The sequence below is a fragment of the Nasonia vitripennis genome, chromosome 1 (genome assembly GCF_009193385.2).
Source record: "Nasonia vitripennis strain AsymCx chromosome 1, Nvit_psr_1.1, whole genome shotgun sequence".
NCBI lineage: Eukaryota > Metazoa > Arthropoda > Insecta > Hymenoptera > Pteromalidae > Nasonia > Nasonia vitripennis.
This window is the reverse complement of record NC_045757.1, coordinates 12,587,903-12,614,342: the sequence shown is the minus strand read 5'-3', so window position 1 is coordinate 12,614,342 and position 26,440 is coordinate 12,587,903. Positions and strand designations below refer to the sequence as shown.

At 42.0% G+C, this 26,440-nt stretch overlaps 3 protein-coding genes across 8 annotated transcripts in view; 1 reads left to right on the top strand and 2 right to left on the bottom strand.

Annotated features, from left to right (window-relative positions):
* Window positions 1-20: 20 nt before the first annotated feature.
* Window positions 21-13,909, bottom strand: LOC100114726 (acetyl-coenzyme A synthetase). The gene is made up of 11 exons (XM_001599602.5): window positions 13,326-13,909; window positions 11,523-11,738; window positions 6,244-6,439; window positions 5,934-6,159; window positions 5,662-5,827; window positions 5,406-5,598; window positions 5,173-5,328; window positions 4,918-5,085; window positions 4,582-4,771; window positions 1,409-1,654; window positions 21-1,335 (listed from the first exon to the last, which is right to left on the bottom strand). Exons 1-11 carry the CDS (start codon window positions 13,412-13,414, stop codon window positions 1,136-1,138), a joined length of 2,046 nt encoding a protein of 681 aa, XP_001599652.1. The 5' UTR covers window positions 13,415-13,909; the 3' UTR covers window positions 21-1,135.
* Window positions 1,780-5,169, top strand: LOC103316202 (enolase-like). 3 transcript variants are annotated; one of them, XM_008208780.4, is made up of 8 exons: window positions 1,782-2,125; window positions 2,324-2,525; window positions 2,825-2,955; window positions 3,326-3,571; window positions 3,849-4,208; window positions 4,328-4,526; window positions 4,596-4,808; window positions 4,901-5,169. In XM_008208780.4, the coding sequence occupies exons 1-6, from the start codon at window positions 1,930-1,932 to the stop codon at window positions 4,516-4,518; spliced, it is 1,326 nt and encodes a 441-aa protein (XP_008207002.1). In that variant the 5' UTR covers window positions 1,782-1,929; the 3' UTR covers window positions 4,519-4,526; window positions 4,596-4,808; window positions 4,901-5,169. The 3 variants fall into 3 exon arrangements, with proteins under 3 accessions (XP_032458185.1, XP_008207002.1, XP_008207010.1); XM_008208788.4 differs by having other exon boundaries at window positions 1,824-2,125; window positions 4,599-4,808; window positions 4,901-5,163; XM_032602294.1 differs by having other exon boundaries at window positions 1,780-2,125; window positions 4,328-4,808.
* A 2,079-nt stretch (window positions 13,910-15,988) lies between the features above and the next one.
* The window catches only part of LOC100114687 (SCY1-like protein 2), a 49,974-nt gene continuing 39,522 nt past the window's right edge, over window positions 15,989-26,440 (bottom strand). The window contains exons 13-15 of one of the 4 annotated variants that reach the window (XM_016986411.1): window positions 26,119-26,369; window positions 25,596-25,855; window positions 15,989-22,310 (exon numbers count right to left, since the gene is read on the bottom strand). In XM_016986411.1, coding sequence (XP_016841900.1) covers window positions 25,610-25,855; window positions 26,119-26,369 — 497 coding nt within the window. In that variant the 3' untranslated portion in view covers window positions 15,989-22,310; window positions 25,596-25,609. Of the gene's footprint in view, window positions 22,311-25,595; window positions 25,856-26,118; window positions 26,370-26,440 lie in introns of those variants that run through there. The other 3 variants (XM_032602290.1, XM_032602291.1, XM_031923310.2) reach the window with 3 other exon arrangements.

Genomic DNA, 26,440 nt, shown 5'->3' with positions numbered 1-26,440 from the left:
TACTCTTTCGTTCGATATCGATAGAAAAATTTTTTTCTCGACAAAGCAGCGCGTCGCCGTGAGCTTTAACAATGTGTGCTTTTTTCAAAACGTCCGCAGCACCACGGAAGACCCCTATAATAAAGAAGGAACTGACGACTCTTTTGTGGGCAAACCCTCTTTTGTATCTAGCGGAGATGAACTAACGATTAAAACAGGAAACTAATATGGTCTAGCGACAAGCGAGAAAAAAAAAAGAAGAAAAAAAAAACGAGGACACCGAATCGAGCAGCGAGATTATCCGCGCGGATATGACAAATCGTATTTCTTGAGATCACGAGCTTTGCATTTTTTCAAGGCAACACACTGCGCATAAATTCCCTCGAGAAATGCAATGAAAGAATAATTACACGCTTCGGAGAGCAAAACCTACCGTCGCTACTCAATTCCGAGCTTTCCCCAGTTTCTCTAAAATAATCATTACACGGCTACTCTAAAATCGTCGGCTCTGCACGTACAACGTATACTTCTTTTCTTTGTACTCCCTATAATATACGTCGCGCTGTCTCTCTCTCTCTCTCTCTCTCTCTCTCTCACTCACTCACTCACTCGCGCGCATGCAAGCGAAAATGTGTGCACTTTAATATCTAGCTAGATTTCTCGCGCTGTAGAAAACGTCGACGCTATTTTCCACTCGCGCAGCAACAATAATTTTACTTTCGTCGACTCGTCTCGATCGCTATCTCTCTCTCTCTCTCTCTCTCTCTCTCTCTCTCTCTCTCTCTCTCTCTCTCTCTCTCTCTCTCTCTGTGTATTCTCTGGGCTCCTTTGCTTCCTCGAACTTGGGAATTGATTCGATGGCAACGAAATTCTGCTTTCGTTTTCTCTTTAAATCGCTTTTTCCATTCTGGTCTCAGCGACAATCTGGCAAGGAATTGCTTTGAATTTTTTCATAAATAAATTTAGCGCCTATTGTAGTCATTTCTAATCGCTCCACTCGAAAACGCGTACGACACTTCCTCACTCCGCGTCGTTTTTAAAAAAATACATTACAGCTATACGAGGAAACCGGATCGTGACAACAATACATGTCCGAAGGTCGACAGAAACCGTCGTGGCGATCGATTATCTGTGGAGTGTTGTGCAGGATGTCTCCTTAGACTTGTTGCGGCCTCAGAGAGAAGAGAAGGTCGACGACACCTTCGTCAGCCAGCGTCGAGACGTCGCCGACGTTCTTGTCGCCGATCGCGATCTTTCGCAACACCCGTCGCATTATCTTGCCGGACCGAGTTTTCGGCAGACCTGGAGCGTGCTGGATCACGTCCGGCTGGGCGAACGGACCGATTCTTTCGCGAACTGTTGGAAAACGAAAGTCAATGAGGTTTTTTTTTATCGAAAATATATAAATATATTACGATAATAGACATACCCTTTTTCTTGAGCTCATCCTGGAGTTTCTTATCGAAGGGCTTGCCCTCGTTGGGTGTAACAAAGCAGTAGAGACACTGGCCCTTGACCGGGTGAGGTTTACTGACGACGGCGGCTTCGGCGACGGAAGAGTGTTCCGCCAGCACACTCTCGACCTCGGCGGTGGACATGAGGTGACCGGACACGTTCAACATGTCGTCGATACGGCCGGTGACCCAGAGATAGCCGTCTTTATCCCTTCGAGCGCCTGTCAACGAATTATATGCATTTTTATTATGTTTATCTTTTTAATTTTACCATGCTGCTTCTCATCTAGAGCAAACAGATATAAACTAGAACGAACAAGAAGTCGATTGGGATTTTTTTACAACAATTAACGTAAAACAACTCCCGAATCCGTCTACATCGCCAACTTCAGAGCAACAAACACTCCCTAACCAAAAGCTCAACCTCCGGTCAATCCATTAAAAATTAACTGTCCAAATATACGAAAACCGCAGAAATCCTCCTCTCCCCTTCGCAATGCCAATCCGCAAGGTCAAAGCCAGGCAGATATTCGACTCGCTGGGTCAGCCGACGGTCGAGGTCGACTTAATAACGGATATTGGTTTGCTGCGCAGCTCCGTGCCGTGCAGTTCGCTTTTTCCCGGTGACAACGAGGCTAAAGAAATTCGGGACGACGACGAGGCGGCTTACAATGGTCGATCGGTTCTTAAAGGTGTGCAATTTTTGTATGGACTTTTTAATATACTTATAGATACTCCTATATAAATTTTCATGACCTTTCGCGATACAATCTATATACTCTATAAATCATACTGGACAGCTTAGAGCTTTATTGTTTGTTGCAAAATTGGCTTTTAAAACGAAACGAGGAATCGCGATATATTAATACCAAGCTCACATACTCTCGCAGTCGTGGAAAGCATCAACAACGTCATAGCTCCGGAAATTCTGAAGTCTAAGCTCGAGGTGAACCAGCAGCGCGAGATCGATCTCCTGATGCAGAGCCTCGATGGAACGCCGGACAAGTCTAAGCTCGGCGCGAACGCGATGCTCGGCGTCTCGGTTGCCTGCTGCAAGGCCGCAGCCGCTAAAAGAGGCTTGCCACTTTACAGGTAGTCGTTTGGCTGTATACTGCAGTATTGTACCTTATGAATTTATGATTCTCTGTGCCGAGGGACGAGGATCGATCGATTACAGGGTGCAGCGGAGCTTTCCCGACGCGCCGTCTATTATTCTTCTCGCTTGCATCTGATAAAATTGTTCTCACTGAATAATGATTCATTCATCGCGCACTTCTTCTGCGAATGCGCAAACAACGAGCGTCTATATCATAGCTACTAATCTCGATCGCGAAGTAACAAAAGAACGCGCGTAGATCGATTAATCCAACGCCACGTCGGCCTTGATGCAGGTACATAGCGATCCTCAGCGACAGCGGAGCGAACGTTCGCCGACTGCCCGTTCCAGTTTTCAGCCTCATGAGCGGAGGACGCGCAGCGGGAAACGGCCTCGTCTATCAGGAATTTCTCATTCTGCCAACTGGTACGGGAAAAAAGTTGCCGAGCTTCTTTGAATCGCGAACTTCTTCGTCTATATACTCGCTGTCCGTCGCTGCCGGCTTCTCCGTATAAAGTTTAATTGGACTGGGCTTTATTTATTTTTTTTTAAGATGAAATTTATGCGCGAGGCCAGCGAGAGAGAGAGAGAGAGAGAGAGAGAGAGAGAGAGAAATTTTATCTTTGACGTATGACTAGTGCGCGGGAGAAAAATTAATTAGACGTGGGCGTGATTATATTCGCTCGAGTGATATACACCCGGCTCGGAAAATAAAAAATGTTTATTTTCACGCGAGTAATAACTTTTTTATAGTGACAGTTTTATGGGATAAATTTAAATTTCTCAAACGAAACAGGCGCGGAAACGTTCGCCGAAGCGATGCGAATGGGCACGGAAATCTACCGCGACCTCGAGCGCAAGCTCGCCGAGCTGCAAGAACTTAAGCCGCCCCTAACAGTAGCAGACGACGGCGCCTTCGCACCGGGGCTCGAGGACGACAACGAGGCTCTGACGACCCTCGACGAGGCCATCAAGAGCGCCGGCTATGATGGAAAGGTCAAGATCGCCCTGGACGTCGATGCCAGTGCTTTCTTTCGCGAGGGTTTGTGTCCCGAGTGTTTTTTTGCAAATATTCGCGTGGGCGGCTTTCCGGCATACAGATATATGACGCTATCGCGATAAGTGAGGCGTTTAGTGCGGCAATGCTCGATGCTTAACAAAGTGGAACGTGTATAATGCAGCTGTCGAAGGGGAAAATCGATAACATATAAAATACGAGCTTTTTGCTGCGGACTGAGGACTCGAGCGTTTGTCGAATCTTGACACACTTGATTGTGTTTTTTCGCTGAAATGTATACTCCGATGATCGATCGTTGCAGGCATGTACGATCTCGAGTTCAAAACCGACGAATCTGACCCGGAAAACTACCTAGAGCCGGAAGCTCTGAGAGAACAGTACACCGATCTTTTCACCGAATTTCCTGCTATCGTCTCGGTGGAAGATCCCTTTGATCAAGATGATTGGGACAGCTGGTCGGCTCTGGTCAGTCAAGCGCCGACTGTGCAGGTAGTCGCCTCGTTGCTGACGGCAACGAATCCCGAGCGCATCGAGGAAGCCAAGGAGAAACAAGCGGCAAATTGTCTGTCGATCAAATTGGGACAGATTGGGACGGTCACCGAAGCGATCGAGTGTGTCAAGGCGGCCAGAGCCGCCGGTTGGAGCTATCTTGTCAGCGCAGGTGATTATATCGAGATACATCGACGAACGATTGAGAATATCATTAGGAGAGAACCATTTGGCAAAACAAAAACCAAACGAACACAGCATAGTATCGCTCGCTGCAATACGGCTTTCCAGGTCACGGTGAAACCGAAGACACTTTTATCGCGGATTTTGCGGTCGGCGTTTCGGCGGGTCAATTCAAAGCCGGGGCGCCCTGTCGTGGCGAGCGGCTCGCCAAGTACAATCAGATTCTGAGAATCGAGGAGGAACTCGGCCAGGAAGCCAGATACGCCGGAGAGAAGTTCCGGGAGCCGATCGATGATTGAAGAGCTAGGTATAACCCGATCCGCCTCTCTATTTCGTTCGCGAATACGAAACACTGAACTCACCGTCGCCCGTGCAGTAGAATCCGTGAAACCTGTCGAAGTACGTGCTCTGGAATCGCTCGTGGTTGCCGTAGAGCGTGCGCATCATGCCGGGCCAGGGCCTGCGGAACACGAGATATCCCTCGCCTTCGCCCTCGATCACGTGGCCGTCCTCGTCCAGCAGCTCGGGTTGTACGCCGAAGAACGGAAAGCTCTGCGAAACAACACCGGAGAGGCTATAATTACCTGTGGTAAGGTCGCTTGCGTGCATCATTGGGCTATTGAAATAGCAGCGTCTCGACGCACACGGCTGTTTCTACTTGTGAGCAATTTTGAATTTTAGATGAAAAGCTAACTCACGGCTGAGCCAGGCTTCATGGGCGTCGCGCCGGGCAGCGGTGTGATGACGTGACCGCCGGTCTCGGTCTGCCAGAACGTGTCGGCTATGCTGCACTTACCGTGACCCACGAGGTTGTAGAACCAGAGCCAAGCTTCCGAGTTGATCGGCTCGCCCACCGAGCCGAGAACCTAGAGGAGAGGAGAAAAAAAATTGTGCAATGGCAAAATTTTACGAGACAAAAAAAAAGTAAAACACAACTTGCGAAATGAGTATACCTTGAGCGTGCTCAGATCGTGCTTCTTCACGTGGTCGTCGCCGAATTTCATGAGTGACCGAATTGCGGTTGGCGCCGTGTAGAACTGATTGACTTTGTACTTGTCGACGACAGACCAGTACCTGTCGTTCGTCGGATAGAACGGTGTGCCCTCGAACTGAAATCGATACGATCGATTGCTCTTCGAACCCCGACTCTCGAGGAGCTTTTTTATATAAATTCTACAAGACTCACCAAGACGGACGTGGCTCCATTGGCGAGGGGTCCGTAAACGACGTAGGTGTGCCCGGTGATCCAGCCGATGTCAGCAGTGCACCAGTACACGTCCCCGGGATGATAGTCGAAGACGTATTTGAAAGTCGTCGCGGCGTATATCAAGTAGCCGGCCGTCGTGTGCTGGACACCCTTGGGCTTTCCCGTTGAGCCGCTGCAAACCGATTAGATTTGAGTCTTATACGCCCGCGCTTATGCGCCGATCGATGCAACATACCTCGTGTACAGAATAAAGAGCGGATCTTCGGCGTTCATCCAGACGGGATAGCAACTCGCCTCGGCGTCCTCCATCTCGTCGTGCCACCAAGCGTCCCTGTCGTCGTCCCAGGGCACCTGCTGCGAGTCGCCGTTCGAATTTCCGTTCGTCGCGCCATTCGCGTGAGCTGCAGCATATCGAATATTCGTTACACGAATGCTCCTGTTATAACGATCGAAGAAGCTCTCCCGGCCAATTTGAATAGCAAAGGAAAATTATTCACGAATACGTACGGGTTTCGTTCTTGCCCTGGGGAGCGCTGAGCCGCCTGAGATGCGACACGACGATGCAGCTCTCGACCTGGTGTCCGTGCTTCTTAACCTTGTCGAGGGCGTCGTCGCAGATGGTCTTGAGCAGCAGAAGCTTCTCCCCGCGCCAGACCCCGTCAGCCGTGACCAGGACCTTGGCCTTCGAGTCCAGCATGCGCTCGGCCAGCGAGTCCGCCGAGTAACCTGCGAACTGAACGTTTTCGATGTTTCATGCCAATGTAAAACATCTTTGATGCGGAAAATTTCGTAAAATATATAAGTATGCGACACTCACCACGACGCTGTGAACTGCGCCGATCCTCGTGCAGGCGAGCATCGCTATGGGCAGCTCGAGGATCATGGGCATGTAGATGGCCACGCGGTCGCCCTTCTGCACGCCTTTCGACTTGAGCACGTTGGCGAAACGACAGGTCTCCTCCAGGAGCTTCCGGTAAGTGAGACGAGAGTAGTCGTCCGGGTCATTGCCCTCCCTATGTAACACACATAGACGATTTTGTTTGTTTTTATTCAGGCTTCGATTTGTACCGTTCACGCGTGTGTACTGAAATTTCAGCAAAGTCAAGCTCGATACTATTCTCGCACGTGTCGATCGCAGGCGCGTGTCTACTTGATAATATCATGTGCATAAAACTACAATAATGTAGGGGTACTATTGAAATCGCGTAATTGCATACGGACATTGTTGTCTTGGCGTTTGAATATGCGATTTACATCGCAGAGTATATGCACTCGATATTTTCAAGGATTGAACGTGGAGGAGGAGAGTGTTTTATTTCACTATCAGGATATTACATCATTTTGGTCGATTGTATGTATAGAACTGAGATAAGCGGACGTCTCCACGTGTTCGCATATCCAACGCTCCTGGAATCCCCTGACGCGATTAGCTTAAGTGAACTCCCTGTCTCCCAGTTGCCAAATTTTCTGTTAAACGAAACTCTACCTTTTACATAACTCCGAGCTAATATAGTCGCTAACAAAAGTATAAAGGGGGAACAAACAAAAACTGGTTTTAAAATTCTAGATGCTCGCGCAAGTTTTAAAAGCCGACAAGGCGTAAGTGTCAAAAGTCAAAGTTGTTCCGCGTGCGGCCAATTTTCATAATGTTTGTTCGCGCGCGACGGGATATATCCACGTGTGTGAGAAGGACAAGCGTATTTCGCGCGAGTATATTATGCATTCGACATTCCCTACTGCTTTTCTCGCGCCCAGCCAGACGCGAAATTTGCGTTAGGAGTGTATTTTTTCTCTGGAAAAAAAATCGGCGTCTGCTATAACTGATGCGCTGCGTTGAATATTCCTTACGCAAGTATTATGAGCGGCAGCTTTGTTGTATAAGAGGAAAACCTACGGGATGACGTTAGAATAATATCAATATACCAGTGTGCGTACAGAAGAAAGTTCGCGTATATATTTGTGTTTATAAATGGGACAGGGATCGTGCGAATATCCACAACTAATACACGTCGCGCATCTTTGGTGTACGAATGTATAAACAATTTTATGCAAAGTCACAGATACGAGCGAGTCGGCTAATTTCTCTCCGATAAGTCCAGCGGCTATCTGCGGATGTACGAAAAAAGAATCATCATCGCGCGACGGTGAACTTGAGACGTTCGGCGATACACAATCGGAGAAGAGACGTCGCGTGAGAATTACATGTGCGAGACACGATCGACCGGAGTCAATACCGCGTGAGCGGAAAAATCGATGCATTATCTTCACCCACCGAAGAGATAGATTCTTTTATTCCGGCGCGTGTATAATACTCATCATACTATCGTCGTCGTGGTACGATGTCCGCATTACGTAATAATTGTTGACGAGTGGCCGCGTGTTGCGGTGCGATAAACTCTCGAGAGTATATAGCAGACGACTTTTTCCGAGCGAACTTGAACTTCATCAGATAATATAGAGTAGCGGACGATGATTTTTCCAGCATGTAAATATGTTGAATGGGTACAAGAAGATAATATGTTATGTGTGCGCGGACGTCAATAGCTTTGGCGTATGCGAGTTATACAATGTTTTCATTTCGTTCGAGTAGACGGGAGCTGGTAAATAAAACATTCGTTGACGTAGTGTGTATAAGGTTTGTATTTGTATAGTGAATTGGAAATATCAGCGCTCGCGCGTTTGTGGAAAAATTCGCGTTCGATCAATCGAGCTTTTTTGCGTAAATATTTTTGTATGTGCACATAACTATTCGACTTCGCCGGGAGATTACAGCGAGCAGTTTGCACGAGTAGATCAAGCTGTACAGGTGCGCAGAAAATAGTTCAGGAGTTGTTAAGAGTCCTTCGAAACTACGAAATAACAATTCGGAGCAAGCAGGTTTGAAGTTTGGAAGATTGTCGCAAGCTCGAAAATCGCTGCAGTTTTGGCTTTCTTGCAAAAGTTCATGTGCAGCCCGAATGAGAAAAATTAATGTGTGATGTAAGCACGCAGAGAATAAAAGTTATCTGGAAAAAATTTCTCTGAATAAAATTATTGAACATTACGACATTGGCATTTCAAACTAAGTGTTAGCATTATGAATGTACAAACACTCGATCAGCTGACGCCTGCCATCAGTATATCTCCGAGAGATAACACTGCACACGCACCGACGTATCATTCTCTCTCCCCATGCCATATTGGCAAGCGTGGTTCAATACGACGACGGCGGCGAGCCTTGAAAAGTCGCCGCCTTTATATTATATCCTCGACCTTTATTCGAGACTCGTTCGTAAAAGGGATTCGCGTCGCGGAATAAACAGACAAGGAGGTTATTAAGGATTTTGTTCTCCGCGAATTTCAGAGCAAGTCGCGATGAAACTGTGAGCGCGCGGTCATTTGCGATTTAAAACGATAAAAAAAACAGTATACAGCTTACAGCTATGCGCGACATTATAATACCTGCGAGGCATATATTCTGTTGTTGTATAGGTATAGTTATATGGGCAACGCGTTATCGTGCGCGCGGGGAAGCGAAGCCAGTGCCGACGAGGCTTGTATTTTTAGCCGCGCTCGTATAGTGCCTCCGCCTTTTTAATTAAGCGCGGAAGTCAACTATATACTATTCCGCAAATGGATTTCGTTGTGCTTTTTATTGTGACACCTCATTAGCCTACTTTGTATACGTATTCCGAAGCAATATACCAGCGGGTTAAAAGGCTTCTTCTTATCTCGGCACTATCGAGTGGACAATAATCGTTTAACCGTATACACGGCTCCTTATCGATTAGTACACTAAAATTATATTTACGCGCAAACATTCCGCATCGTGAAAACGCACGAGATAAGCCTTTAAAAATGATTCACGAGCTGACGCGACCATAGAACAGCGCAGCAGCTAAGTAACACGCTAAGCATCACGATTATAATTACAGATAAAAATAGATCATCATCATCCGTGCGCAATATTTTCCTATAAACGCGTATAACGTACACGATCCGCGTATCAGCAGAAATTCAAAAAGACCGCCAGACGTGTATACAGACGCACGTGCGCGCATGTAAGTATACGTATATAGAGTTTTCCTCGTCGGGCTAATCGCGACGGTTTCGCAGAAGTGGGGGAGTATGGCGAGTCCGTTATATACTCCGAGCTGTGCGCTGAGGAAATCCCACGTGCGATCCGCTTGCGGCGCGTCGCACGAAATATCGCGCCACGAGGTGCCGGCCAATCGTGAAGCAGTATATATATATACGCACGCCAAGCGTCATAATACAAAAATTCGCGTTATTATATATTATGCTCGTAATTTTTGTTCATGCGAGCTTTGGTTTCTGTTTTGACTGGAGGTTTGTCGCCCGCGTCGTTTCGCGTTGCAAAACGCGGTAGCTTTGATGGATGTAGACATTGCGGAGTAATTGATTTGCGGGTAGATAGAAGAAGATGCAGTATACAGAAGGGATGATTGGGGTTGCGTGCGAGAGGGACGATGACCGTTAGAAGCATGTGCTAATTGCTTTTACTCGCATCGCGGTACTGTAAATCCACACGCAACAACTGTCTGCTATTATACGTGTAGGCGTTAATTAAGCGCACGAGAGCGACTCGTGCATTGTTTTCTTTCGAATCGGCGCAGTACATTGCAGCGGGTTGATTTAATCATCGATGAATCGAGGTCGACTAGGATTGTGGCTATAAACTTATTCTTTTGACTTTGCCTGAAAAAATTCAACAAACTTGAAATTCAAAAGAAATTACGTCAGTCCGAAGACAATAGGCATTTAAAACTCTATAACGGACTATACGATGATAACTCTTTAAATATGACGTCGAGAGTGATGGCCCCCGCGAAGCCCCCAAAAAGTCTTCCATTCGCGGGAGGTCCGAGAGAATAAGCAATACCGCGATGTATGTGTATATAACGCCCACAAACCGTAGAATCGGCCACACGTGCATGTATGAATGACTTGCGTCTACGCGCTTCTCTGACATTTGCATCGGCAATGAACGTGGGTCAGTGGCACTCGACGAAAATAATTACGCGTGTGTGAATCGGTTGGTTTTGTTGCTGCTGACAATTTTGGAATTTTGTTGTTGTTGTTATAATAACTAACTAACAGCTTGAAGCGTTCTTAGTTGACGTTATAAAATTCGCGTTCCTATAAATTCTAGTACCAGGCGTCCATAAATGCTTCACAACGAAGCTCATCACTCTTTTGAGAGAGGATAATACATCATGCAATTTATGCTTTAAAATTTGAAGTTGTCGGCATACTGCTCCGCTGATAATAATCGATCCCTAAAATCCACTGTATTATTTTAAAAAATTTTAAATCAACCATATAGTTGCGTGCAGGCCGCGAATGCGATGTTGATAAGCTACATTTTTCGCCGTCTACGATTTCCAGTACCCGCAACAACGTTGTACATACGCAGTACATAGTTTATCGAATATCATTATAATATATCGTATACATTTCGATGTATTTATGTCAAGGTACGCGTCTCCGCGCTTGATTATCAATATCCACTCGACGGTCTTCCCTACTTCAGGAAACTCCAGGCAGCATCTGATTAGCCTACATCGCGGAGTCAAAAACAATACAACCCAACTATATCGGCAACTGATAAATTCGAAGAAAATCTCTGTACAAGCGTCAAACGACTACCATACCAGACAAATCGTCCCTGAACCGCGTCGCCTATAATTACGTTTGGCTTATACCTGCGCCGCGTACGTCCGAATTGCGGTATTTACCAAATTGGACACGTGCTCCGCGCACTATTTCTTTGCAGCGTCACGCTTTTCGAGCATCGATAGCGTCGCGTCGATATTTTGCATCGACGCATCAGCTGACCTTTTCGATGAAGCAGGTTTATTTTTTCACCGAACGAGCTAGCAGACGAGTCTAGGCGCCCGCTCAGAGGAAAACGCGACTGGGTCAGCTGATTTCGAGTAGAGTAAAGCGGCGTTTGTGAAAGACGATTTCGTTTGTTGTCGTCGACGATGGCAATCGTTGTATTGAGTTGTTTGTCGGATACATTTTTTGAAATTAATCATTCACTTGAAAATTACGATCAGAATTGTAGAGTGTACAACTGAAAAAATCAATTACCAGTAAAAGGCCACTTGATCGCCCTTTCCGTTCTTGACGTTCTTGTCGAGCAGATTGAAGCTCAAATTCGTAGAGGCTCCTTCCATCCACTTGATGTAGATGTCACCCGCATTCAGGTCAAAATTGTAAGAGAAGAATTTGTCCTCAGTCGTGTGCGTCTCCCAGTAGAATTCCTTGGCTATTTCGCCCCAAAATTGTGCCGGATGCTTTATCGACCTGCGAACAAAACATTCGATATAGCCCGCAATTCAATTCCCTTTCTTTTATTATGGACCAACAAGTACACTCGTTTAGCATAACACTCTAAAGAAGAAATAAAGCGCGTCTTTACACTCGTCTGTATCATAATAGAATACGCAATAATCTCGTTAACTAAAACTTTTTTCTCTTCCACCGGAAACTTCGCAGAAAAGCGCGAGTATTTGCGTTACACTCGACTATACAGCATCGTTGAACTTTTATGTAAAAATACACTTCGCGCTCGTTAAGCGTTAAATAGAAGCAATAATGCAGTGCAGCGTCGAAGATAAGTATAAATACAAGTTGGGAAAAACGTCGAAGAGATCGATATCAGCTTTGAAAGGACGTTTTCGCGCGCTAATTAATAATTGATTCGAGCGCGCACGAGCGTTTGCATGATTTATAGCCGTTAATATTAACCGCGACATTAGCGCTGCGCGAACCGATGGAATGATTGCCTCGTACACAATCAAATGGACGATTAGAAGATCAGCGCTAAATCTCGACATTTTCCCAACGTCATCCCCCTTATATAAGTACATGAAAAAACTCCAGCCCGCCTTAACGAGTAAAGAAATAAGAAAAGAAACCGTCATCGCGATTCATTCAGCGCCCGCGCGAGTGTATAAATAACTCCGCGCTTGGGACCTTAGGCGCGTGGGCAGGTGCCGCACACACAAGGGTGGCGCATATCTATATAGAGGGTCGCGGCCGATCGATCGGGCGCACGCTGCCGACGACTTTCTATTTTCATCTATATGTATGCAACCGAGAGAATCGGCTGTGCATTCGTTGCGAGTACGTAACTACACACACGAATCATAACGCGTGTAGGAGAATTTGCTCGGAGTTTGAATTTTATTTTTTTCGATAGTCACGCCGTCCGATGTTTATTCGAAGCGGCTGCATTTGCTATTGTAAAATTTTTCGGTGAAAACGCGCGCGTCGCGGGGCACGGCTATATAGTATATTGTTCGCCGCGTTGCGTCACGGCAGACTTCCTTTCTCACGGCACGTATTAGCGTATTTTCTCTTGGCATGAACCGCGTGCGGTCATATAAACAAATCAGGCTCTGCTTTGGAAATTCATCGGTTCTCACTACTGCTATAGATGTAGCGAGAGACGCGGTGTTGTCTTTTGCGCTTGTGCCGAGTATTATATGAGAAGTATATACGTACGGCAATTTCGCGCGATTCAGATAAGATAGAATTGTCAAAGTAGGTAACATCGGTAATTTTTTCTTTAGCTCGCCACGATTAAAGTTAATCGCGTTCTGTGCAGCAATGAACGAATGTGTGTCTTATATTCGTATCCAGGACACGCGGGTTCGTTTTACAATAAGAACGGTGTCCTTATACGTACATACACAAGCAGATATGATCGCGAAGGGCTGAAATTAATATTTCAACGCGTCGCATGCTACACAGGGCACACAACCCCGAAAAAAAAATCAGCCCTCGAAATGGAGCCAACCCCTCGCGGCGACTCGAGAAGAGAGAATCTCTAAAAACTCGCTCGCCATCATCAGCCATAGAGAGAGCGCGAAAGAAAATAATCGTTACCTCTCGTGCATTCGCTTGTACTGCTCCATGCTCTTGCAGTGAGCCGCCCTGGCGAGCTCAGGATTCGGCTGGTATATCCTGTCGGCCATGATGAGACTCTCCCTCGTCTATATCGCGTCTCGGATTCCTTGCCAACTGTCCGTCTTCTGCAGCTCGGGCTCGCGCACGCACCTTCCCTCCCGAGTCGAAAGTAGAAAATGACCGAGCCGACGATACTCGCCACCCAGGAAGCCGACTGGCGCGAGTCTGCTTGTTAAATTACGTCAGGAGCGAGAAGAGACGTGAACGAGTTAGCGCGGCTCTCTCTCTCTCTCTCTCTCTCTCTCTCTCTGCGAAAATCGAAAGCGCGGGGTGGAAAACTGCGTCAGTGCGAGCGAGCGAGCGCGAGAGAGTAAAGAGCGCAAGCCAGTGGCGGGGAGCGAGTGCGCGCGCGCCGCTCTCGGAGACTATAGTCGCGTATATACCGCGTAAATATAAGGTGTGTGTGCGCGTATGTACAGTGGGCTCTGCTGGATGTATGCGTGTGGAATGGAGTTTGCGCGCGGCGAGCGATGCGGGTCGGCCGATAAACCGACTGCGACTGAGAGCCGTGACGGCGCGGACTCGTGCACGCCGGCGCGCCAGATTGGGCTACTATCGGGGTGGGGGATGATGACTGCGTGCGGCTGATGTGTTATACACATGCACGATTGTGTGTAATACCGGTGGTTGGTCAAAGAGGTCTACGCACGCATGGGGTGGTTATTTTTTTCAAATTTTTCAGATTAAACTTTGGCACTGCAACGAGTTGATGAACATTCATTTTTTACAAATACTTTTATTCCTACTGGGAGATATATATTTTTTCCGCAAGAATGAAATATACCGCCTCACATATATAAGCCTGTACAATTTTTCACGGAGAATAAGCGGCGGCTATGATCCGATAAAACTCAGCCATTCGTTCAAGAGTGATCAATTTCAATGTTTTGATAAATATACCCGGACTGGGAATATACGTCGTGTATAGAGCCGCGATGGCGTAGGATATGAAGAATTAAATCCAGAGATTGGGAAACTCATCGATCTCCCAGAGCTGTATAGGGATGATGCTTTGAATCTAAAGCGCCTTCATTCGTATACACATAGTTGTCGCAACGATGAGTAGCCCCCTTTTTGTGTACAAGAAACGAAAAACTTTGAGATTTTCGTTACTTTGTGCTAATATTAAATCGATGAGCTTCGTTATACTCTGCATGTATTCCACGTTTGGCCTTGTGCCATACATGCGCGTCATTCGGTGCTCTCGCGCCTTTTGATAAAATAATCATTTTTGGGATAGAAGAGATGAGTTGGAGCTTCCACGGATAGCTGCATATTTGAACTTCTGGGTAGCTCATTCATTCATGCTTCTGAAAGTTCTAATGCGAGAAATATCTGTACCAGGCGTCTGCAAGGTGAAACCTGACGACAAGTATAACTCACGTTGCGAAAGATACTTTTTTTTATACCGATGTATATTTGAAAGCATGACGCATAATCAAAGTCCAGAAGCGCAAAGAATTCCTCGTAATCGAGCGAATGCATCTAGAAATGACAACGAGGTGTACGAAAACATAGTATAATAAGTGGGCTGAAGTGCCCGCGGAAGACGGGGACACTAGAAAAAGAAACCGATCGATATGCGTCCGTGACATCTGAACTGTAGACGTGCGCGCACCTTGAAGGACCGAAATTCTTCCTATCCGCGACGACTCCGCGGACAACAATGCAAATTATAGTCATCTACGTATTTACATTTAGAGTCAAGATTGCTCGTTCTAAAAACGTCTCTTTCAATAAAAAAAAGAGCCATTAGAATGGATAAAAAATTTATTGATTTTTATGCTCTTTATTGATCGATTCAGTATTGAATGCTGTTGTTTCAAGTTCGAGCTTCATTAGTATAGGTAAAAAGAAACAATGGATTATAAGATAAGTTTAGATGGACTTTAGTTTCAAGTGCGGCTCGTAAACGACGAATAAGAATAATAGCTTTATCACCGATGATCGATGCAACGATTAGCCTCTACAACAGGTAGTATGCATTCGAATTATGCATATGAGGAGGTCGAACAGCACTGGGTGTCGTATTGTTCAAGGATCACGATCGATTTGTGAAAGTGAAGGGATCTACTGTACTCGCTGATTGCACATGTAGGGCATTGTTGTTAACCGCATGATCAGAATTCGATAATCGTTTGTGCGATCGTGAATAGATACTCAAGGTTCGCTTGTATAAGTTATATACATGACGAGTGCGTGATTATTTAACTAGGAAAATACAGTCTGCCTTTTCGAACTTTCCATTAAATTAGTAAAACAAGATGAAAACGATTAAAAATATATACCCATAACTTGATCATATCGTTCAATAATACAATCTCACATTTCGATTATAGAAATTTCAAATCTTCCCGCTAAATTCTTAGTCTAGCAACTTGCGTCCTCTTTTGGCAAAAACCACCAGCAAAAAATATCTGGCGCCAAACTTGAAGCTACCTGTTTTACCTATACGCGGTATGCATCGTAAAACATTAAATTAAGGGGGTAAATAATAATGCTTGAATTGGTACACAAAAATTGAAACAAAAATGTTAAATGAACTTTACAACAAACACCTCGGGAGGAAGAACGAAGACTAATTGGTGCAGAACACATTTATTAGATATCGTACATTCATTGCATTATTTATCCTAAATATGTGTACAATATAGTCAAGTGACTTTTTTTTTTATTTTGGGGACATAATATTTATGCAATCTCTGTTAAAGTCATTCACATGTCGTGCCTTTGCTTTTTATAATGTCGGAATTGCACAGCAGAATAAAATTTATAATTAATCCCTCTTTATATAGCATTTCCGTGCCGCAATTAACTTTTCTTTTAGGCGTTTCATTTGCATTTTACAAAATATATCCGTATATATGCTATACGTCTGGGGAGTCGTCTGCTTATATTCCGTTTATCTTATATCCCGCGTTATAAGGCAATGCGAAACGTAAAATTAGGTCGTTTATTTTATTCTCTTCGCCATCTCCCAATTATACGCTTTCTCACAAACCTTGGGTCGTAGATTTTTTTTTGCTCTCAGTATACTTTGTTCACATAAGATCGACGGGAAAAATCCTCAGTAGAACATTTTACATTATAGTAACATTTACTTCAAAATAATCGTTTCTCTCTCTCTTTCATGTTTCTTACAGTTAGATATGCGGTATTTGATTTTATATTCCAAAATTCGCTGCTCGTTTACCTTATATACGTAGTATAGCAATGAGTCAAGCAAACACAGGATACCGAAGTGCCGATGTTTCGGTATATTGCAGAGGTGTAAATGTTTCTTCGGACAATTTATTTACTCTGGAAGTGGTAAACGATTAGCAAACCTTATTCTGTTCGTCGCAGTACTCTGACAAAGTTTCTCAGCGTCAATAGAAAGAGAATCGAATGGAATTCCTATTGAAATCCACTTGTCCACCTTTTTCAAACGGGAAACTTTGTCATTGTGGATTAATACGCTTGATTTAACGATTGTCAATGTTTCGTTTCATCAGCTTCATTCGTCATATTACATTTTTTCACTTGCCTGGATCAGTTACACACTTTTTAAGGCTCTTTAAACGCATCTAGAAATGGAAAAAAATTCTTCTGTGCGCAAATGTTATCTTATCTTCGCCCTTTGTTTATTATTACACATCTTGCTCTGCATAATCTTTTTTCAATTTACTTTTAATTAATTTTAATTTTCTTCTCTTTTGTTTCATTATACATATATAATATATTTTACGTAATACAAAAAGTGTCGAGAGTCGAAGTTGATATATCTCTAATAATTGTTTCTTTTTTTGTTTCATCTAATTTAAGACTTTCGTCGGCGTTCGTAAACGCGTCTTCAGCTATGTATACAATTTAATGATAATTTTTTATTTCTTCTGCTTATTTTTTTCCCCTATACAATGTTAAAGGTTTATAATTATACACGTTACATACAGTACAATGTTTAATTCAAATCATAAACAGAATTGTGAGAAACGGACTTTCAAGTAGGTTTGGTCCTATTTGCTTACACTGTAATGGCTATAAAGTTTTTATAAAAAAAATCTATAGTACACCATTGTTTGCATACAAACTAATCGCAGCAAATTGAAAATTATAAAATTAGACTGCTGCATTATATTTCTTGCACTCAATACTTTGGAGATCTATTAGGCTCTGATTGACTAATGTTTTGAAAAAATTTAAGGAAATAATTTTTTAAACACTTCTCCTACACTGATTGTACTTAGATTTCCGTGCATAAAAGACTGATTGTCGGTTTCTACATGGCTTTAGATCTACATTTTTACAACAATTATCAAATAACGACCAGACCTACTAGCTTTGCTTTGTTTAGAATCTGCATAAACTATACACGTGTATAATGCAGGAAAGACTTTGCATCTTAATGTTAATCACGCTATTCTACAATCGCACATTCATATATTTAAGTCTTTGAAATTTCAGCCTAAAGTTTGTATTCGACTAATTATATTAAAAGTATAATAAAAAATTCTATTACTTTCTTAAAATCGGAGAAGACGACCCTAATTTCTTAGGACATTTGAAATTTTTTTATTTACGAAGACCACAGAGTTGTTAAAAGATTTTATTAGTTTTTTGTTTAGTTCGAAAACTATGAAGCAATCAATAATTCAAAGGACTGTCTTCCTTTTGTAAAAGAGCATGATTCTTTGAGGAAAGTCAAAGCGCGCGTTAAAGCTTTCAAAGAAGTTTTGAAATTGTCACTCATATACAAGAATGAATCACTCACATGCAACGGATAAGTCATAATATAAAAAATTGAGAATTATTAAAAAATTTAATGGAGTACCACTTAATTTAAATAATGCTCTTCCAATTTTACTTGTTTGTTCTTGGACGAAATTGCATTTGCCGCGAACAAAATATACCCATTATATTTTATCCTTATTTCAGTGTGCAGCTTTTTTCATATTCGGAAAGCTTTCCAAATTTTAATAGCGTAGAGACAAATTTTTCCGAACAATCTCATCGATTGTCAATTGCTTAGACAGTGAATCTTAATCATTACTTATTTTCTTAATCATTTCATTTCAGACAAAACAGTAATTTTTCTGGCGCTCTTGGAATGACGCGCACAGACGTTTTTCTTTGATTTGCAATCGTATCATCGACAAATGGTTTGTTAACTTATTAGTGCTATGAAAAAATAGAAGTTACTTTTTGCAATGGATGAATATAAAATATTATGAAAATCCTATTTGCATGAAATTGGACAATAAAAACTCTTATCTCTGTTTGCTATTGATGAAGGGTAGCTACTGTAAAAGTGTTTAACGAGAGAGAATAATGAATACTAAAATGATCGTCTTTTGATTGCTTGAACGTTCCAAGGGCGTCAGTCATTCTTAACATTAAGGACACTTAACTTTTTAGTCGCCTTTTTTTAAAACCAATAGTCACATCAATCAATCTACTGTTTCATAATCTTTCGTATATCCGTAATAATTGCAGATTATTACCTTATTAATGATAGCAATGAAAAGTAATGATACTAATAAAATTCTTAACGTTAATGATTGTATACGTTAATCACATTAATTATTAATGATTGTGTTCTTACACCTCGACTCTTCTCTATATATACGTATTTTAACGCATTGTAGTAGCGATTGTCCCATTTTATATATTTTGTCATATTTATTTAGAGTACACAGGTGAAACGAGATTTTTTGAATGAGTTTCGTGTAAGCAAGTCAAAGAAAAAAATGACAAATGTCGTTTTCTCGTTCATAATACTGACAACATTATAGCTGTTTATTGCTTTAATTGTAACACTCGAAATTTAATACTGAAAACCTCACGCGATTTGGCAGTAAAACTATAAATCATTTTTAACAAAATTAAAATGAAGAAAATGAGTTTTGAATGAATTTTCTTCGCTTTCTCTCTTTAAATTGTATCGTCACAATGCAAAATCTCGTTCCACATTTGGATCACTCATGCACACACGTACACACTTATATAATTACAATAAAGAATATGACTAATGCTTATTTTTTAATCGAAGAAGTTCGCGTATATCATGTGAGCTTGGGACTATGACGATTTAAATTTACTGTACACGTAACTTGTTTCTAAAGGTTTAGCCACTGTCTTCACTTTTAAATTTGCACTATACTTCCTCGTTTATATGTATAATATAATATATGCTTTTTCGTTCTTTGTAACTTGCGATCGAGAAAAATATCTTCACTTCATAAATTCTGAGATTGCCTTTATTATTTCGTTCGGAGCTATACAACGAAAAATAGATTGCTATCTGTTCACAATCTTTGCCAACAATTTATATCGTCTTGTTTTTTGAGACACTTTATTTTTACAGTTCACGATATAGATGTACGAACAATCAATTTAGCAGTGAATTTTAAAGTTGTTTTAAAATTTGTGACGAGTTTATAACGCTTATAAATGATTTGCTCATGATTGAACTTGTAGTAGATGATACGTTGAAATATTTTTAAATATTCTACGCCTGCGTAGAGTATTAAATAATCTCACGACTTCCAAACGTGTGTTGCAACAACGGGGTATATATAAGTAACATCTGTTGAAAATAGCGCTGCTTTAAGCTTCAAATGTATCTCAATTTTGCCAATAAAAAATCATGACCGAAGCCAAATTAATCCATATATTTTTATCACTGTAGGAGAAACAATATTTAGCAAATATTTGTTCACCTTGTCATGGTACTTCGGCATAAGTGCGCGCTGCATATACCCGATATAGCTATACACTGTGTAAATATCTAGTAGATAAATAAATATCTCTATATTGTGTTGCAGGTACAAAAGATGTTTATCTTAAATCAGTATCGTGTGTTTATTTAGACAAAAAACTGTCATTCTCTCGTCGCTTTGCCTCGATTCTTGTGGAAATCGTCCTGGAATATTTTTTGTTTTCAAATGTGATACTGATGGTCTTTGCACTTTATTACTTGCTCGATATCGTCTTTAAAAATGTATAGTTATTGATTGTTTTATAGTTCGCCGCAAGATTATCATCGCTTATCCGACGCTTAGTTGCGGAGACTCAATTTTCGCTTCATTGACCGCATCCGCCTCTTCTTGGGCTGCCTATCGTGTTGCTTGTATAGGACACACAGTACCTTAGGACGGGGCGAAGGAAACAAGATTATCATCGAAGTTCATCGTCTTAGCTTTTTTTTATCACAGAAAGAGAAAGTATACAGAAGTTTAGAGACTTGTGTTTTTCTTTTCTATACGAGCGCGTAATGCTACTCTCGTTTTCAGGGAGGCAAACATCTCTGAAGGTATTTCCAGTTTTTTATATATTCGTTTTTGATATATTCTTCTGCGATATGTTTCGATTTCCCAAAAGAAAAACGATTAAAATCGTTTAGAGATCGATTCAGGCTTCTTTACAAAATATATATTTGATGCTGAATATAATATGTTTCGAAGAGCGAGACGCTTGCCTACTTCAGGGGTTCGTTGTTTCGTGTCAGAGCGCGATAACTTTTCCAGGAAACCCCCGAAAGCTCATAATTTTCCATTGGATTGCACAGCGTAATATACAGCAGATTCATAAGGAAAGAACAGACAAAGATTGACTTTCGCATATTAGCATGCTCTCTCTTGCACACACACGCTTGCTCTCTTTCCCTCGTCACGCAACATATCATATTGACACGCCCACGCCGCACTTATCATATATAAAAGCTACCCTTAAAAATTAATGATTGTTGAATGCAGTGATTAGAATTGAGCAATTGACGGGAGAAATATATATAGCCACTCCTTTGCACTAGATACAACATCCTCTTCCTTCTTTTTCTTTTTTTTTTTTGTAACGTTTCACCTGCACGTTCACGTCAGCCAGACACACAGCACGACGCGTCCTCGTTTACACTTAAGTTTTCACTAATAAAATTACAGTTAGAATTAGAATCTAGAATAGTTGTCTCTAAGTTGACAAGGTGTACAATTTAACGATTGCCACGCAATAATTTTTTTTCCTTCTCTTCATCATTTGCTTTTGAATTTCCTCTGCTACTGCTGCTGCTTATACTTCATCTTCTTTTTTTGGTTTTTGATTCGCTTGGTATAATATGAGAGTTCAAGGGCTGTTCGAGCGATGACTTGTATGTCGCTCGACTGCGATCGATTGTCTTGACAAAACTTATTACAAACAATACAAAAAATTAAGAGCTCACTCTTGATTAGGCTTTCGTAATCCATTTTTCACGCGTTCGCGCCGAACTCCTATACATAATATATAATCTCTCCTGCACGTTGTATTACGTTATATTCGCGCCTCCCACCTATCTACCAACCCACACACATACAGACACAAATTATCGTCAAATAAAAATTCTTATCCAAGTATTACGTATGTATAATATAACGGATAATTAATTAATCATACGCATTTTCAAAGAGTTGTAAAAAAAGTACTCGACAATATAACGCTATACCGATTAATGTGCGATAACAAATGCTTAATTATTACAAAAGGTTTTCTTATTTAAAAAACACACCTACGATTACTCATTATACAGAACAGTATTACATAGTAGATATGAAAAGTTTCAAAGACCAAGTATATACTTAATAAGCCAACCTTCATTTACAATAACACACGCGGCGTACCAACTAAAAATTAAATAACGATGTACAATACAATATCTCCCCTTGCTTCCAACAAACTCATAACGTTCGGCGCTCGCAATCATCCCGGCCGCCAGCGGCGAGTCCTCATCGCTCGGCGCGATGTGTCTATCGTGGTGGGTTATTGTTATACCTCGATCACGAGCCGTTTTAGACCCAATTTCCTGGCCGTGATCCTTCTCACAGGATGACCGAGGAGGACTCGTGCTCGATCTGTATCTCCACGGGCTTATGACCGTCCAGAGAACAGTTGGTACTGCAACAGAAATTGAAAGGGATGGGGGTGACAGAGGCGCGGGTATTAGTCAAGTCGCGAGGCTCTGTTTTTTATTATTTTTTAGCTTACTTTTCTTACTTATTTCAATCGTCAAGTATACTTTATTATTTAGCAGTTCGATTCAATGATGTCAATTTGCATATGCGCGCTTCGCAATTGCCAGTAGGATTCTCATTTACAGAGACACATAGATTGCTTTTTTCTCTCTAAGAAAATAAAAGAAAGCTGATATGAATTTGCGAGTTTAATAAACTGCGAATCGTGAAAAAAAAAATTAACGAATGAATTGTAGCTAACAGCGTTTATGAGCTCTTGCATAAGAACGCACCTAGATTCAAAAATTCATTACACCGTCCTGCCTCACGCAACGCAGCCGTTGTGCTGCTCAAAGACTCTATGAATTTTCATTTCGCTTATTCGGAAATTCTCTGCAACTAATAAGATTTTATGCGAAAAAGAGCGCAGAGAGAGGGAACACGCGCTCGCGAAATTAACTTTACAACTTTTTCCTGCTAAATTGAATGAAACAGCCGGAACGGCGCGCGTTTATTTTCCGCTCTTCACTTTTTTTATGTTAAACAAGGCCGCGAGGTGATTCAATTTTTCTCGATAAAAATATACCCGTTCGGTATACGCGGAAACGTTCAGACGACTCGCGAACTTTAACTTGGCTCGTCCGTCTCGATAAATATGTGTAACTATATTGACGAAGTTCGAAGGGAAGTTTGATATTTATGCATAAAATTATCATCCGTGCGCGCGCAACTTGCGCTCACTTCGTTTGGATATAACGCTCTTGATTTATGCGACGAGTTCGGTTCGCCGTTTAGCATATTTATACATTTTTTTTTTAAATACATACCGCGGGTGAAAAAGAAAGACTGTGAACGATGGGAAAGAAACAAAGAAAAAAACGACAAAAGAACGTATAGGCACCTCTCAAAAAGGAAGCGAGCGAGAACAAAGAGTTCATTTGATATTTAAAATTGCGAAGCGCGCACACACACGTGCAGGTTATATATAATTATTCTTTTAGCGGTATATACACCCTTTGACGTCGAAGAGCAGAGCTTGTATGTCATAATCAAGGCAGAGATCAGCGGGCGACAATGCACTTCGAAAAATGCAACGTTCCAACCACGTGCAATAACGAGGGAAATATATACATGTATCATATGTATACAGAGACAGATATAGAATATATATATATATATATATATATATATATATATAAAGAGAGAGACACAAGGATAGATAGGCAGAGAGTATAGATAGAGCAAATTTTATATTAGGCAGAGAGACAAAGAGGCAGAGGAGCTCGCGACTTAAATATAGGTATATATACAGTGTGCAAGGAGAGCGTAAACGAGGAGAGCATAACGCAAGGTGTACGTGTTACTAAACTTGATATATATATCTATACAAATCAACGGTGTTTTGTTCCGCTGAGGAGTTTCAAAAAAAGCATCTGTATAATGGTTTTGCTTTAGTTCATTTACTTTTTGCAAGCGTGTTTCTCGGGAGTCAGTTCTACTGTTTTTTTCTTCGCCACGAGTATGTACAGCGGAGAAAAATAATAATAATAGGGGAGGGAGAAAAAAGTTCACTCAGATTTTAATGAGTAGTTTTACGACTAGAGCTCTATACGCTCTTTTTTCTACTTTTAATGGGGTAGTGGACATTTTCTTTTTTCTCCTCTTTCTTTAATAGTGGAAAAATGCGGCGACCGCTTTATTGGTTTCTGTTGTCTATTCGTTTGTATTCAACGTTTTGCACTTTCATATCTCTTATTGTAAAATTCGTAAAGTAAAAAACGAAGTAAATAAAAGTACATACGCGTGTCGACACTTTTTCGACAGAAAATAAAAAACAAACACTGACTCAAAAATATGAATGAATTGTAAAACTTTTAACACATAATTCATGAAATTGTACTATATCAAAAATGCTTTAATTGAGTATCAATAATTAAGCGGTAATGAACAACTTATACTTAAAAAATTTCAAGCTGCATTTTGTAAAAAAATCTCAAATGATAAACTCAACAGCTGGGAAAAATCTTACGCAAATAATATTCAAACACGATATGTTCACAAACCACAAAAATTTAACTCATCGAACTCAGGACAGAACAAAACAGAGCACAAGAGGCATTAGAACAATATATCTTTGCAAATAACTAGCGAAAAGTCTGTACCGAAAATTCAACTGATTCGTGTATTCTTTACTGATAACAATGCCCTGGAAAAGAAGGTATTGCGCAAATTTTCAATTGTTCCTGGTGCGATAGAGGTCAACCCAATCCTCCCATTAATAGGGGGTTTGCTCGCTTAATCAATTTTAGTAAACAAAGGCAAATAATTAGTTCCGAAAAATTCGAGCGCGTGTTTTCATTCATAATTTTGTTTGAAAACAAAATACACTGCAGCTTTGGCTCACGTTTAGAATAATCATCTGATTTCATTGTAACGTATTAAAGGTATATATATCTTCGTATCCATTAAATTGAATCAAATATTGAATACGACTCCGGTATCTCGTAATTTTGCACTGAAAATTTGGTCGCATACTTCTTTTGTTAACTCCACGGCACAAAAACTGCGAATTTATGCAGCCTCACTCGATAATCCAAGCGGGAGTAACAGCGAGTAGCCCAGGTTTTTCTCGTGATGTATCGGCCAAACGTTCGAAAATGACATGATTCTACAACTGATCCACATTTCCAAGGGTAAGAACAGTATGGATATCGTATACTTGCGTGACTATTAACTCTTATGGTTTTCCATTAATGCGTAACAAACTATGCAATTGTAGGTCATGCAATGTGTTTACAATCATACATGACCAACATTTTTGCGATAATGCTGGACACGTAGATCCTTTTCAGGATTAATCGTGCAGCACAATTGCAGCGAAACTCTTTATCAACGAGTTTTTTATAGCGCTGGTTTTTATTCGTGTTATTTATGCTTCTTATATCGACTTAATATTACCAGAACAAAGCTGCCTCATGCAATGAACTCGCAACGATTACTGCAGCTAAATGAATAATCAACAAATCCTACAGAACGGCTGACAGCCCTCACGAGAAAGCCCTGGGGTATCATGTGAGTAAATCATCTCTGGCGCTTGGGACTAGAGAACGAGGCAGCGCATGACTCTCGACAATACAAACGTGTATAAAATCTATACGTGAATGATATGTTTGAATTGAAACTTTGGTAATCTTGCGTTCGTTTGGCAGAGGAACATTGAGATCCTTACACTGTAACCATGGGTCAGTGGGAAGGTTGTCCCGATGGCTGCAGGAGTGATGGAGAGAGTGTTGGTGGTGGTGGTCCATTCAGGTTGAGGCAGATGGGGGGTAGTTGTCTTACCATGCCGGAGCCAAATTGCTGGAGTAGTCCGGCGCCCTGCTGGGACGAGGTCGAGGAGACCGAGGGCCTGCGCGAACCGCGTATGCTGGTCATGCTCGAGGACAGAAGGTACGGGACGCTGCTGCTCGTTATCGGCATACCGCCACCCTGTTAGAACAGAAATCACCATACTTTTCCTACTCCCTTCATCCCAACATTACAGCTTACGACTTGATGCTTGAAAAATGATACTTCAATAATTTTTGTTCATTACAAGCGATGGCGAAAATGATTTAACCAATCGGTCAATCAGCCATACTGCCAACATTCTGTTTTACTTCTGTTCTACTATATTTTTCACGGGAAGCAGCATCGGCAATCATCAATCGACCGCCCTAACGCGTCTCAAGATAAAAACAATGCTATCGTACCGTGGGAGGTGAGAGATTGATATTGGATCCACGTCGCTCCTGGGGTCCGGTACTCGAGTGCCTACGTATGGGCAAACCGCTCCCGGGCGTGCCACCAGGCGAGCTCGCACACGACGGGGCGATTCTAATCTTTGGCGTCATTAGGGTGTTGTCGGAGAGCCGACGGTTCGTGAACGTGTTGGCCACGCGCAGGAAGTTGTTGTCGGCATTCGCCGACGACGTCGAGCCGAACCACCAAGTGCCCAGCATGCCTGCAACGAGAGAGAATATTCGGGATTAGTTACACGGCGTTAACGATAAGCACGCGATAGTGATGATCGAA